This window comes from Dunckerocampus dactyliophorus, chromosome 7 (genome assembly GCF_027744805.1).
Source record: "Dunckerocampus dactyliophorus isolate RoL2022-P2 chromosome 7, RoL_Ddac_1.1, whole genome shotgun sequence".
Taxonomy (NCBI): Eukaryota; Metazoa; Chordata; class Actinopteri; order Syngnathiformes; family Syngnathidae; genus Dunckerocampus; species Dunckerocampus dactyliophorus.
In genome coordinates this window covers 16,101,495-16,116,800 of record NC_072825.1, presented here as the reverse complement: position 1 = coordinate 16,116,800, position 15,306 = coordinate 16,101,495, and the positions used below count along the sequence as shown (strand labels likewise).

The window sequence follows — 15,306 nt, the reverse complement described above, 5'->3', positions numbered from 1 at the left end:
AGTGTGGTGAAACATGTAAAGTTCCCTGAAACTAGACAACATTGGATTGCGATGCAAAAAAAGGAAAATATTGACAAATATTACAAGTGCATGATTGCAAATAAGTACCAACTAAATGCATATAATCTGTGGTAATGTTGCTCAATCCACCTGCTGTACACTCCTGATCAAAATGTTAACTAGTTGAAAAATTGCAAGAATTTACATTTTGCTCTGTTATATTTTAAGGTGGTTATTATTAGAGTTTCAGATTGCAAAAAGAAGAAATGGGAGTGAGTAAGCACTTTATTGCAAACAACCATTAAAATGAAATAGGCAGCCGATCAAAAGTTTAGGACAATAGCTAAAGAACCCCCCTAAAAAAGAAATTAAATGTTCAATAAACAACTCAGTACCAAGTAGCTGCCCCATTTTTGTCATCTCAAAAATTGGTTTGTGCATGCTTCATGCCAGTGTTTCTAGGAGGCTAGTGGGAATGTTGCTCCTGGTGGTGAAGATGGCTTCACAGAGGGCATCCACTGTCTGGAACTAATGTCCATTTTTGTAAACTTCCCTTGCCATCCATCCCCAAATGTTCTCAAATGGATTTAGATAAGGGGAACATGCAAGAGGTTATTCCTCTGGAAGAAGTCCTTTGTCCGGTGGGCAATGTCAACTGCTGCGTTGTCCTGTTGAAAAACCCACACAGATGAGGGCCTTCAGTCATGAGGGATGCCCCCTGCAACAGCTCCACGTAACCAGCTGCGGTTTGACGCCCCTGCACAACCTGAAGCGCCATTGTTCCTTTGAAGAAAAAAGCACCCCAGATCATGATGGCGTGCCCTCCACTGTGCCGTGTGGAAAACATTTCAGGTGAGATCTCCTTGTCATGCCCGTAACGTTGGACGCCATCAGGACCGTCAAAGTCACATGTTTTCCTCATCAGAGAATAAAACTTTCTTCTACCTTTCCATGTCCCATGTGTGGTGCGCGCGTGCAAATTCCAAATGGCCAATTTAGTGGCGCCAAAGGAAACAACCTGCCTTTGAAGATATTATTTGTTCTTAAAACCCGTCTGATGGGTATTGGACTGCACTTGGCACCAATAACCACCTTCATTTGGGCCGAGGATCGTCCCGTGTCTTGAAAGACTGCAGCCAATCGGATAGTATGGCCAGTGAAATTTTTTGACGTCTACCACTTTACTTTTGTTCCATAACCCTCATGATCTTTTAAGAAGTTTAAAATGACTAGTCTTGCTGCGTCCAACCTCAGCACCAATGGCACGCTGCGAGAGGTCATGCTTATGCAGCTCAACAATCTGATCGCCTTCAAAGAGAGACAGCTTTTTTGCCTTTGCCACCAAAAAATCATGACGGTGTGTATACCTGACAGCCTATTTCACTTCAATGCACGTTTGCAATAAATTGCTTACTCAAAAGATTTTGTCTCATTCCCATTCCTTCTTTTTGCATTTTCAAGCTCTAATTAGAATCTTCTTAAGATCCAACAGCCCAAAATGTAGATTCTTGCAATTTTTCAACTGATCTTGAAATTTTGTCCAGGAGTGGACAGTAAAAGCTGCTAAATAAAAGCAATATATGCAAACAAATAATGCATTTGTAATACAGCAATTAGTGTCACTTAAGAATGAAACATTCTCTGCTAAGTTCACTCAACAGAAGAACACAGAATGATAACCAGAAATCAAAGGTTAAAAACAAGCATCTCGGGTCCTCTTCTCCTTCTGTCCCTTCAGCATGTCACACTTGTAGGACTTCTACTCACTGATGTGGATTCTTCACAGAAAGCGTGTATGTACTGTAAAGCTACCGCATGCTGCTTAACGCATGACTGATAAATAACTACTTAAATATTGTACATTCTTTACACAGTCATTAGAAAAACAGAACTATCACAACTTCCTTTTGCTGGTGGGAAAGGATAACAAGGATTTCTGACATAAAAAGGCCACAAATGAGTACAGCACTTTTACATCCACCCAGTAAGGGCGTACTCACACTGAGCCATCCATATCGTGCTGGACTTGGGTGCAATTCCCCCTTCCTGGCCTCCCACTGGGGTGGGCTCAGACTGGGCTTTCGAGCCACAGGCCGTTTGCTTGGCCCATCACTTCTACACTGTTGTATTACTGCAGTTTCTCTGACTTTGTGCATTGTTTCCAGTCCTACTTTGAGCCATTTCGATTATTTTGTGCAAGCTGGCTGCTGTCGTTAACTACTTGCAAGGAGCGATCACATTCATTAATTATGCACGTGAAAGTAGTCGTGGGTGAGCGAGTGTGCAGTGGGTTTGACTCTTGGATCATTTTGAGTCTATTATATTTCTATTATGAATTGTATGAGTTGTCATTAGTAACCCGTAAGGAGCAATCACATTTTAGTCAGTCACTGACTCTGCTACATTGCCAGCATGCATTTGCATGTGCATGAAATCATGCCAGGCCCTAGACTACCTCTGCAAACTGTGCCAAAACAGGTAAGAATGCTATTAAAAACTATGTGCATTTAAAGTTGAAAACAAAGCAGCAGTATTGCATAACTTAAGTCATGTTGTAGGCAATTTAATATCTTCCTTCAGGGGAGCAAAATGCTGTATCTGTTGCACTGTTTCACCATAATGTTTTTTTAGAAGGCTATATTAAGCAAAGTACATGCATACGAATCCATTACTAAACTAAGAAAGGAGAAAAGAAGTTATCGGATTGGAATCAGCAAATATACAACGTAGCAGTATCATTATCAAACATGAACCATCCCTAGTTGTAAGGCACAAGTTTTTTTTTAAAGGGGCTTTTGTTTTCTTCCCACTCAATTCATTCTATTGTTACACAGAAGAAGGTGGACTGTTTTCGGTCCGCCAATCAACAGCAGTGTGTCGAGCTCTTCCACTTACAAGCATACCAATGGCAATGTTTTGCAACCCCTTTACAATGGAAACACAATTTGTGTGCTTTACTGTATCGAGTAGACTTTACACGATCCGGAGTTTGGGGGCCAATAGATTAGCGATTATAAACTGAACTTATGTATTGTTTGAGTATCCACAAAAAGCATTTTTAAACCTGTAATTTTTAGCCATGCCTCAAAGTGATATACATGATGCATGATCTGGGAAAATGACGTTGTCACTGTCACGGTTTCATTTTTGTGTCGTTTTTAGCCATCACTGTGTGAAATGCCTCACTGATAGTATCTGCAACCAAACAAGAAGCTGTCAGGAAGAGTCAATGGGAGAGTGGCAGGTAGCAGATGGCACGTCTTTTGAACGACAGAGAATGGCATTCCACTGAGCCAATAATAAATTAACCTCTGGGTTTGATACCTTCTGTTGAAGACACACACAAACAGGAGAATCCTCTGTGGCATGAGAAGCTTATTAAATATTCAAAAGGTAATAATACGTCTGAGAGAGGTCATGATTTGAGCAGCAGACTTATTAACATACTGTGAAACAAAGCTGCAAAGAAAAGAATTGGCCCAATGGTCAATCCCAGCAGGTCCCCAAACAGTGGAGAGGTCACAAAGGACACAATGTAGGACTAGGGCATTTCTGGCTCATGCAGTTGGGTTTGACTGGGATTTGATTGAGTAAACAGGGCCCACTATGGCTTCCCCTTACTGGCACCAGGGTTTTGTGCCCTCTAATCCATCCCAACGATCCAAAGTCAAACACCCAGCGGCCACCAAAAACAACACAGCAGTCTGGTGGTACAAAATGAATGCCACTGGCCGATGTACAGTACATTGACGCACCCAAATCAAAAGCCTTAGAACCTACTAATATTGTATAAACTCAGACCATTTATGGAAACATTTTTCCCAATAAAAGCTACATCCAATCCAAGCCAAGCAATCTGTGTCCCCCCAAAATATTAAAACAACAGGAAGGCGGAGACTAAGCAAGACCACAGATTAAAATAGACTGTGACCAAAGTGTGTCAACTGTGAGAAATTTAACCTTGGGATGAAACTAACTTAAATAATTTATGACATGAGAATTGAATAAAAAAAAAAACAAGACAGAAGAATGGTCCTCCCAAACTTCAGCATCATGCAGAATAATAGAATAGACTCACACAAAGACAGTTCTTAAAAATTTAGATTCAGACACTTGGACACTGAAGAATCTAATAAGATTCTGTACAAAAGCACTATTGATTTTTCTATTCATCTGAATGTTTTTTGCAGCCCCACCCACGGACGTAACGAGCCCCATTCAAGAGTATGTGTTGCACTAAAGATGAAGAGAGACCAATGTAAAACTAACCACAACCAATTGTAAATCTAACATTCTAAGAAAACATTGTGAGCATATTATACAGTGCATAACACGGAGATTATGATAACACAACTGAGTGATTAACAATAGTACTTACTTGTCATATTCCGCATTGTCTTTGTCACAGCGTGCATCTTTGTGCTTCTGCCAGTCCTTCCCATGCTTGCAGGTGGTGAGCAGGACCACGTCCTCTGAGTTGTGCACATGATATAAGGCGTTCCTTGTGTCAGAACCTATTCCAGTTAAATATCTTTTCCCCTTGAACACAAGCATGTACTTCCTATAAGGGGGGATTGTGTTGTGCTTAAGGTAGCCCCGTTCCCCTCCTGTCCTGGGGTGGTCTTTAGAGAAAAGGGGTATGGAAACGTCGAAGTTGGGCCGAAAGTTCTCGGTGCTGATGCTGGCCTTTGCCAACAGGGCGAGGCCGATGTCAAAGCCCAGGTCTTCCGTGTAGTCAGGCCAGGTGCCGGAGTACAAGTTGAAAATGATGTGGTTTTTACCATCATTCCAGAGAGGAAGAGTCTGGACTTTTGCCTTTAGGTTGTGTACATACTGTGGTGACAACTGGTCCCTGTCCAGAGTGTCTAAGCCCAGAACAAAAAGACAGGCCTGGCCTGGGTCTGGAGTAAAGAACCTGGAGCTTTCAATAGATGACAAAATGTTCTGATAGCTTTCAGACATCTTCTCTCCCTTCTGCTTGGGATAAATGTAAACTTTAAAGCCATTCCTCTCACAAAGAGAGAAGTCAAAACACGTCTCCATTCTACAGCGCTGTCCGGAGAAAACGCCCGAGTTTGCATCCCTCTTTTGTCTCGGAGATATGTGCTCATTAACGTCGTCGTTGGGGTCCTGCTCCCAGACCCCGAAAGGTTGAAGTGCCCCGGGGGAGCGACGCCAACGCGCCCCCGGACTGCGCTCATCACGCCGACTGAGACCCCGTCTGGACAGCGGGACTTGGATCCCCCCGAAACAAAACAGCAGAATGAGACACACACCGGCGGAGAACAAAATTAGGTAGCGTTTTTTGGCCTGCATGTGTCCTATGATGTGGGCTAAGATGTGTGGCGATAAAACCAAGAGGTTCCGAAGTTTTGGCTTCACCACCTCCTGTGGGAGAGCTCCGCCATCTTCCCCCAGGCTGCGAGTCTCCCACCTTCTGCTTCAGATGCCTTTCGCAAGTCCGAGAACTGATCAAAAGCATGTGGGCGACTTCTACTGTACATCCAGTTCGTCTTCTCGTCAATATTCCGTCGATGAGCTGGCAAAAGTTTGTCCTACACGACTAATATGCCTGAATAGTGGCAGGGGGATTATATTTCTTTATACAGCGTTACCTTTAATTTGCCACCAATATACATGTTTTAATAATACTCGTGTTCTAATCTTGAAAAGACAAAAAACATGTTTGTTGTTTTCCGTGAGGACATGCATGGAAACAAAAGTACCATTCCCTTATGAAACTGGTACTCGCTAATACCGGATCGTGCAACATTTCATATGACCATTTCAGACGTTAACTCTATTTTAATCCGCATGTTTTCACACCAATATGTGTTTTTCTTGTGGTTTGCCACCTTAAAATGACACTAGCATGCTAAAGACATGCTCATTTCAACAAACATTTCCCAGGTTAGCGTGCTAGCTTTGCGAGAACATCAAGTAGCTTATGATCCGTGTGAAAGTGAAGACAGCGTCTCCTACGTTCAAATAACATGGCTCTTCATTAGTCTGCAACTTCTTCTTGGCTCCACCCGTGAAGTCGCCACGGTTATTTCCCGTTACATCTCTCCCGTCCAAGTCAAGAGTCGAAGCGGTGCATCTCACATAAAAGAGAGGCGTTGTGGACCCAACAAGCAGAGCAGAGGACGGCGACTGACGATGAGGATATGACGTTGGTTCACCGTGCAAGGTGCGTTACATTTGGTCTACAGGCACATTCGAAACGGGAGGGGCTTCAGTGCAGCCGTTTACTGGCAATGATCTCTGAGCGTTTGGTTTTGATTGTGATTTGTTTGTGAACGACATTAAATTGCATTCAGGCCAATGTTATTGAAACTACATAACTACTCACAAGCTAGATAGACAGACAGACAGACAGACAGACCGACAGATAGATAGATAGACAGACAGACAGATAGATACTTTATCCCCAAGAGAAATTCACGTTTCCAGCAGCTCTGCAAGTGTCCTAATTAACATAATCACTTAAAAATAAAACAAACAAAGCAAAATATCAGAGTTAAGAAAAATAAGAAGAGAGAATAACAATAAATTTATAAATACGTAACAGATCACTTCAATTTCAATAATACATAATAATAATAATAATACATAATAAGTTAATAAGTCGAGTACTGTGTGTTTTTTATAGTCAACAATGTATATGATAATTGTGACATTTTTTCCCTTGATTCAGAAAATAATTTTAAAAGTGACCTACAGGTATGTATGTCTGTGTAGATTCTCAGTAATCTAGGTAATGGTATAGATGTATATACAGTATATGTGTTAAACCCATTCAGCCATCTGTTTTCTTTGCCGTTTCTATATGCGTGAGCCGGAATGAATCCCATCTGATTTGGCGTGAGATGCTGGATTGGTCACTAGCCAGTCAATCTGAGAGCACATACAGTAAAACAACCATTCACATGCACATTCACACCTATGAATAATTCAGTGCCTCTAATTTATGCAAATTTCTAGACTATGGGAACTTGAGTACACAGTATATACTGTATGTATAAACATACAGTATGCAAGCAAAGAGAACATAGGAAAAGTCTGAGTCAAAATTTGAACCCAAAACCTGAGATGCTCAGATTTAAGTACTGTACATACATATCAACCTGCAGTTATGCAATTGCCAGACCTTTTCATGTGCTCTAAAGCGGACTCATTGCAGCCATATAGGCTCTCTTTGTACAAGCTGTCACACAGTAATAAAACTCCATTTTCAGCCCACTTCCAACCAGAATGAAAAAAAATAGGATTAATAGAATGGAATTGCACCAGTGAATGAGGACCCGCAGGAGCAAGGATAGTCTTTTGTGGCACATAATAAGCCATGATGTGTTTTCACAGCTCCGATATACAGTCAGAACTGAAGTGATTTTTTCAAAAGTGGCGATCGAGCAAGAAGGAACAGAAATCAGCATTCCTTCCAAGTGGTGGACCTTCGATGTGCACTGTCTCACTTCCCCAAAAATGGGTCGCTGATCAAAGTCAAAGATGGTTACTTCATTTTCTCACTCCTCCTTTCCTGTCTCAATCCTCACAACGGCCATTTTGCCTTTACTCTATATCATCTTATCTGCTGCTCTCCTTTTCTTCCTCTGAACCAATTTGCAAAGAATAAATGTAAAATAGATGGCTAGTGCCATGGCAACGATTACATGTGTTTTGATTGGGTTTGTGTGTTTAAATGAAGCTCTTTGAAGCTGCCACTTGATGTCCATATGTGACAGCCTCTCATTTTGGGGAGTGCAAATAATCATATACCGTACTTCCACTGGTTTATTTCTAAACTCCGTTACAAGCACTCATAGCAGTGATGGCAGTGAAATCAAATGCTGATAGTGCAGACAAATGTAGATCCTACTTTTGTCTTGCTTTTATTGGCAGCTTAATGAGGATGTGAAGACCCTGTCTCCCTGCATTGTGTTGGTCTGAGCTGAGCAGCAGCCAGGATGAGAGCAGCGGGGTGAGGGAGCCAGGCCGGCGCTCCCAGTGTGGAATACATTCAACCGTGCCAATATCTAATTTGGATGTACCCAGGTCAGCAGAGTTTTCCCAGACAGCCAGCAAGCCCTGTCAGCCAAGTGACGACTCAGACAAATGAAGATTTATTATTTCCTTCTCACTACATGTTAAGGTCAGTTATCTGCTCCTTGGGTGTAACTTTAAATAACAACACCAGTCCAAAATGTAATCCCAGCTGCCTAGTCTCTCTTAGAATCATGAACATCTAATCAATTCATTTATCATTTTTGAAATACCTACTAGGTTGCAAGGAGCTGGTGCTTCCATCCATCTTCTTACGCTTATTCGGAGTTGGGTTTCCTGGGCGACAACCTAAGCAGAGAAACGTCCTTCTTCGTCCAACTCCTCCCAGATGAGAGAGCCTCTCTAACATATCCTCAGTCTTCCCCGAGGCCTCCTGCTGGTCAGACGCGCCCTGAACACCTCCTCAAAGAGGCAACCGGGAGACGTTCTGACCAGACACTCTCGCCACCTCATCTGGCTCATTTCACTTATTCAAGATTCAAGATTCAAGAGAGTTTTATTGTCATATGCATAGTAAAACAGCAGTTATACCATGCAATGAAAATCTTATTCTGTTCATTCTCCCAAGAAAAGAAAGAAAACACAAGAAAAAGAATAAGAACATAAGAAACATAAACACATAAACATATATACCAATAAATTAAGCAACAACAACAGAAGTCACCGGGAGAACGCAGCAGCCTGCGGGTCTGGTGAGCTGAATACCCGGCGAGCAAAGCATCCGAGGCGTAAACGAGGCAAGCGAGCCGGCCTGCATGCTAGGCTAAAAGCTAGAGCGACTAGGCCACCGCTACCAAGCCTGCTGCTAGCCAACGTCCGCTCTCTTGAAAACAAGATGGACGAACTCTGAGTTACTCTCAGACGACCGAGATTCTCACCCTGTCTCCAGGTGGGAACCATATGGTGGAAACTCACTTCGTCCGCTTGTACCCGCAGTCTTGTCCTTTCGGTCACTACCCAAAGCTCATGGCGATCGGTGAGGGCAGGAATGTAGATCGACTGATAAACTGAGAGCTTTTTTTTTGGCTTAACTCTCACTGTAAATGCAGCACCAACCTGCCTGCCGATCTCACAATCTATCCGTCCATCACTTGTGATCCGTCCATCACTTGTGAACAAGACTTCAAGGTACTTGGACTACTCATGGGGCAGGATTTCATCCCCGGCTCAGAGATGGAACTCCACCCTTTTCTGGGCGAGAACCACGGACTCGGAAATCGAGGTGCTGATTACCATCCTGGACGCTTCACACTTGGCTGCAAACCGATCCAGCGAGAGCTGAAGATTCCCAGATGAGGCTAGCCGGTCCACATCATCTGCAAAAAGCCAAAGAGACCCAATCCTGCAGCCACCAAAACCGATCCCCTCAACGCCCCCTGGCTGGACTTTTGTCCATTAAAGTTAGAAACAGAATCAGTGAAAAAGGGCAGCCCTGGCGGAGCCCAACCCTCACTCCAATGTGGACAAAACTCTGGCACAAGTCATAGAAGGAGAGAAATCAGGCGGTGTATAACACCCCATAGTCTCAGAGTACCCCCGACAAACTTCCTCAAGGGACATGGTTGAATGCATTCACCAGGTGTACAAAATACAAGTAGACTGGTTGGGCAAACCCACATGCATCCTCAAGGACCCTGCCAGGAGTATAGAGTTGGTCCACAGTTCCATGACCAGGACGAAAACCACACCGCTCCTCCTGAATCTGAGGTTCAAATATTCGACGGACCCTCCTCTCCAGTGTCCATGAATAAAGTAATAATAGGGATCTGGAGCTTGTCCCAGTTAAAGGCACACTACAACCTGCATTGGTCAGCAGGCAATCATAGCGCCCATACGAGACAGACTACCTATATTTAAACCATCACTGAGTGGGAACTGAACCCACACTGCCTACACAGAAGTCGGCCAAGTGTACAAGTGCTTATCTAATTCCTGACTGATACATTTTACAGAAAATTTAGATTTTAAGTAATACTATTAGATTACCTGGCGACCAGTCCAGGGTATAATCAGCCTTTCACTCTATTCAGCTGTGATAGGCTCCGGCTCACCCCAGACCTATGAGGAAGTGGTATAGAGAATGGATGGATGAATGGATGGTGACACGGTAACAAAGAAAAGTAAATATCAAGTAATTTTATCCTCTGTGCGTTAAAGGCTTAAAAATGGTTACAAATCTTATATACAATTTGTAAAGCGTGGCCTGTAAAAAAACATGAAAAAAAACCTGTCCGTCAAAAATTCTTATCAGAGATCACGTCATGCCTATAAGTTCTCATTGCCGCTTAGTAAATTCTTTTTCATCTTATTGATGAATATATGTGAGGCCGTGATTAATGGTTGACCTCGGTGAAATGTGATCACCTGCTTCTGTCTCTGGCAATCACTTCTGTAGTGCGTTACAGTCACAAGGACCTTTCACTTGAGTGGCAGCATTTAACCTGGACATGACCCCCATAATTCAGAGTGAATTGCCATGGAATGTTAAGATGAATATTCTATTCCTGTGTAATGAACAAGTCTATGGATGCCTTTGGCAAACATATAACATTTCCATTCATCATAAAAAGGTGCCAAGATACGATCAGTCAACAAGTCCTCAATAGTTCCATGAATAAATATTTGATTACTTAAAAAAATGTTACTTGTCAAATGAATTACTGAAGGCTTAATTGTAAAACGGTTTATTTCACAATAATAATAATATCACACCAATGGGCTCTCTTATTCTTTCCCTCATTTGATCCTCTTGTATTGAAACAAAATGACAGCAATGACAAGAATGCTTGATTGCGTGCTCATAGCTGAGCTCTTTGCACTGTGATGTGTGTGTGCGCGTGCTGGAGTAACTCAATCACAGAGCAGAGATCCGGTTCAATTACACTTGCAATAACTTTGAGGTCTCCGTAGGCCTGGGGAGCATTTATATGCTAATAGGTATGACAACCGTAATGACTTGCAATAGAAAGACATCTGCTGCTTGATCAAATCTGATGGCGCATTACCACAGTCTGCCTTTGCTATTTGCTCTGAAACCATTCATTAGCCCCAAAATGACTTGCAGGAACTATTTGGGGTGTTGTAACAATGTAAGGGGTTACATTTGTGTATTGTACCCCTAAGGGAAATTTGAGAGTGGGCACGGTTTTAGTTTTGAGAGGTTTCAATGCTGAACAGTTTACTTTACACCATCCTGTGTGTTCTTAGATCTTCATTCCAATACCCATTCTTCCCCTCTTTAAGTGTAGGACACGCACTGATATCCGAGTAACTTTCTATGATTACCAATGGTCCTCCATCATACATTCAGTGGACTATGTCAAACTTGCAATGAATACCTTGACAATTTATATTCCCACTGGCTACTACTGTCAGCTCCCTGTGGAGCCATGCAAATCCATCCATCCATCTTCTATGCCGCTTATCCTCACTAGGGTGAGCAGCCTATCCCAACTGACTTAGGGCGAGAGGCAGGGTACAGCCAATCGCAGGGCACATACAGAAAAACAATCATTCACATGGATCATTTAGCGTCGCCAGTTAACCTTACATGCATGTTTTTTACAATGTGAGTATGCATGCACGGGGAGAACATATAAACTCCAAACAGAGATGCCCAACGGAGATTCAAACCCAGATCTTCTCGATCTCCTGACTGTGTGGTCAACATGCTAACCACTAGGCCACCGTGCAGCCCGCCAGGCCAATCCACTTAGACCAAATACTGGGCACAAATCACCCTGTACGGGCAGTGATGTTACTTTGGCACTTGTATTGAGCACTTTTGGTTGGTACTGTTAATTCACAACAACTAATTCGAAAAACAAGTCTAAATATTTTTGGGCCCAGAACTGCAGTTTTGTCTGTACCCTTGAGTCACAAACATTGTAAGGAGAAATCACTGGTTGACCTATTTTTCCTTGTTAAGGCTGTATCATTATACAATGCAATCTCTAAATTGAAATACCCCTGAGGCTGTGCTGTTCAGCCAAAGCTGCTGGTAAAAATACACTTATCTAGTGCTGCACAAAGCTTCGAAGTTTGAACTACGGTCATGCATATGGCATGACACTTCAGATCACATCAAACAACAGATGAACTTAATAGCATCAAACAAAAGATTAACTTTGCACTTTGTTTTGTTTTTCTATGGCTTTTTGCAACATGTATTCCAACAGAAGCAGTGGCTTCAAGAAGTGTTGAGAAGAAACACTACATGAGATAAGGCATTCACATTCAAGGCAGTCTGTAAGACTCCCATACGCTTTGTCACTTCTTATCAAAGTTAAGGTAGAATATATTTTTACAGTTATGACGTCTTTTTACACTGGTGTGATGATTAACAATATCAAAATTTACAATGTGAGGCACCTTTATGATTAATGGATTTTGTTTGACGTTAGAGTGAAAAGGTGGAGCACACAATGTTGGTCATATTAACAACGGTTTACAGCGTTACGTGTTATGTCATTTTGTCATGGATAAAGATGGTATTGTACTCGGACTTTGTAAGGATGATAAGGAGGTGCTCGCTCCACAATCTCTTTATTTGAAAATCAAAACAGGCTACAGTTGGCAGAACCACGCCAAAACAACATCAGCAAACTCAACTGTACTCTTCATGCGGCTACACACGCAGTCACGACACACGTGACGTTCACAGACAGTCAGAAATCACATAACTTTTTAACACTACAATACACCGCCAGGTCAGTGATTCTCTGAAAGCACCTGTAGTAACTAAGCAGTGCAGTGGTCTTATTATTGACATTGAAAGGTTGCCAATACTTGCTACTGTATTTTATGTCCTTCATGCGTTCTCCGTACAGCGTGAGTGACTGTGGAGTTAATTTAGGTATAACGTTCGATTTACACCAAAACTCGACTTTGGTTACACTCTAGGAACGTAACTCGTACAAAACCCGAGGGCCACCTGTGATAATAAATGGCTTCACATTGCAGCTAATTGTAAGTAGCCGACATTAGACTTGGGGGGTTATTATATTAAAATGAACGGAGGAGAACCAAGTACTTTGGTAGGCTTCATGTGATATGATTTTATCCCAATGAGACAAACATGCTGTGCGCAAGCTTAGGAAAAAGATCAATGAAGCTGAATAGCAGAGGGACCACACGAGAGAATGAGCTCCCTTTAATCACCTCACACGGTTCACAGTGGTGTGAAAGTTCCAGGGCCATGAAAAGGTTTAATCACTGGCAACGCTGAGCAGTCAACTTGCTGTTAATAAAGGGCGCATGGGCCCTGAGGGCACACATGCACATGTGTGCATTCGCTAGTTCACCTTGGCACCCACACACTTTGAGCACTTATCTATGTGTTACAAAAATACTTGTATAGCAAACTTCAGAAAACACTTTTACAGCTGCCGGGTACAGATAAGAACCTCATTGAGTCAGTCTTTTAAAAAAAAACAACAAAGTTCCCAAAGTCTCATTTGGGAAATGTATTTTAATACAATGGTACTGATAAACGGTGGTCATTATTTGATAGTCAATTCAAGGGTTTCACTGACAAATGATAATTACCTGGCCCAACAGTCACTGATGTCCACGCTCAGGGAATGACAAGTGGGACGTCAATGATCTTAATGAGCAGTCGTAATGAAGATGACTTCAATGGTTAAGTGAAAAGGCTTTGCGTGACCTACGTAACATACCATGCATACGCCTGCACTTTCCCAACATACAAATGCTCTATTTCATTTTATTATCTCACACTATCACTACTAGTAAGTGATTTTTTTGGTGTAAGCTGATCCACAAAGACAAATCGAGATAACAAGACGAGGAACCCCCTTAAGGCGGCAGAAGGTTAATAAGAAGGTGTGTCGTAAGAGACCTCATTAGTGAAACCCTTTCATGATGCTTCCCAGGAAGCTTACCCACGTGCTTCTGAGAATGTGACCTTGGTGTGATAGCAAGTGTGTAATAAATCCAGCGGCCGCAGCGACACCGTATGTAGTGTGTGGACAGCCGGGACAATGAGGAGGCCAGCCATGAATGTAAATTGCACCTGTCTGTCTTCCCCAATATAAAATGCATTGAAATAATGGTGCTGCAGTGGCTCAGATAAGACAAACGTTAAACGCGGCTCACCTTGCCATATGTCATCCCTCAGATCTTCCTGCCACCACTTTGCACTGCTAAACTGTACACATTAAATGGTAACAAAGGTGTTTATCATATAAAAGTTAAGCCAAGAAAAGCTTTGTCAACCAGATGTTGCCGACTTGAAATTAAATGTCACTCTGCGGCACAAGAAGGCGATAGGTCAAACAAACAATCTCTCCATTTGACTATTATTAACCTCTGCCTCATATTGAGCCTGCCAGCCTGTTAGGAAGAATTCCATCAGAATGTACAATAAATAGGCACATTAACCAAATGTCGGTCTGGCTTCTAGGTCAGGTGTGTCCAAAGTCATAACAATTACAAACAATTTACTTACTCCTATAACACAAAGCTGAGTTAAATATGTTATTACATAGCATATTTTGACCGACATTGCATTGGTTGTAGCATGTAATTAAGTAAACAAAAGCTGAATAATATCAAATAAAGTGGCTATTAAAGTATATTTCATTTTTGCTCTATGTGGCCCTCAGTGGAAACATTTGGACATCTCTGTTCTGTCAGATTTGGAAAAGTTAACAAAATATCCAGCCTCAAAATATATCAGCCACAAACATCCAGATGCTCCAAACACAGAAATGATCCAATATCGAAAACACACAGACATGATAAAACATATGCAATGGAAAAATCCTGCAAATGAAAAATCCTGCAATCCAATAAACGCTTTAAAGACATGACCAGGATGCGGGATGAGAAAGTTGACTGACTTTTGAAGAGGCAGGATGCTAGTGGTTAGCATGTTGGCCACACAGTAAGGAGATCGGGAAGATCTGCGTTCAAATCTCCGTTGGGCATTTCTGTGTGGAGTTTGCATGTTCTCCCCGCGTGTGTGTGGGTTTTCTCCCGGTACTCCGGTTCCCTCCCACATTCCAAAAACATGCATGTTAGGTTAATTGGAGACTCTAAATTGTCCATAGGTATGAATGTGAGTGTGAATGGTTGTTTGTTTATACAGTATGTGCCCTCCGATTGGCTGGCGACCAGTCCAGGGTGTACGGATGGATGGATGGATGGATGTCTTTGTTTAACACTTGACTGTATGTTACAAGATTATAGAGAAATTGATTTACGAAGTAGGGTTGGTCT

The 15,306-nt window shown here is 42.2% G+C and overlaps 1 protein-coding gene across 1 annotated transcript in view; it reads right to left on the bottom strand.

Annotated features, from left to right (window-relative positions):
- The window catches only part of LOC129185314 (exostosin-1-like), a 31,150-nt gene extending 24,977 nt beyond the window's left edge, over positions 1 to 6,173 (bottom strand). Inside the window, exon 1 of the mRNA XM_054782145.1 lies at positions 4,379 to 6,173. Coding sequence (XP_054638120.1) covers positions 4,379 to 5,316 — 938 coding nt within the window. The 5' untranslated portion in view covers positions 5,317 to 6,173. The remainder of the gene's footprint in view (positions 1 to 4,378) is intronic.
- Positions 6,174 to 15,306: the final 9,133 nt, after the last annotated feature.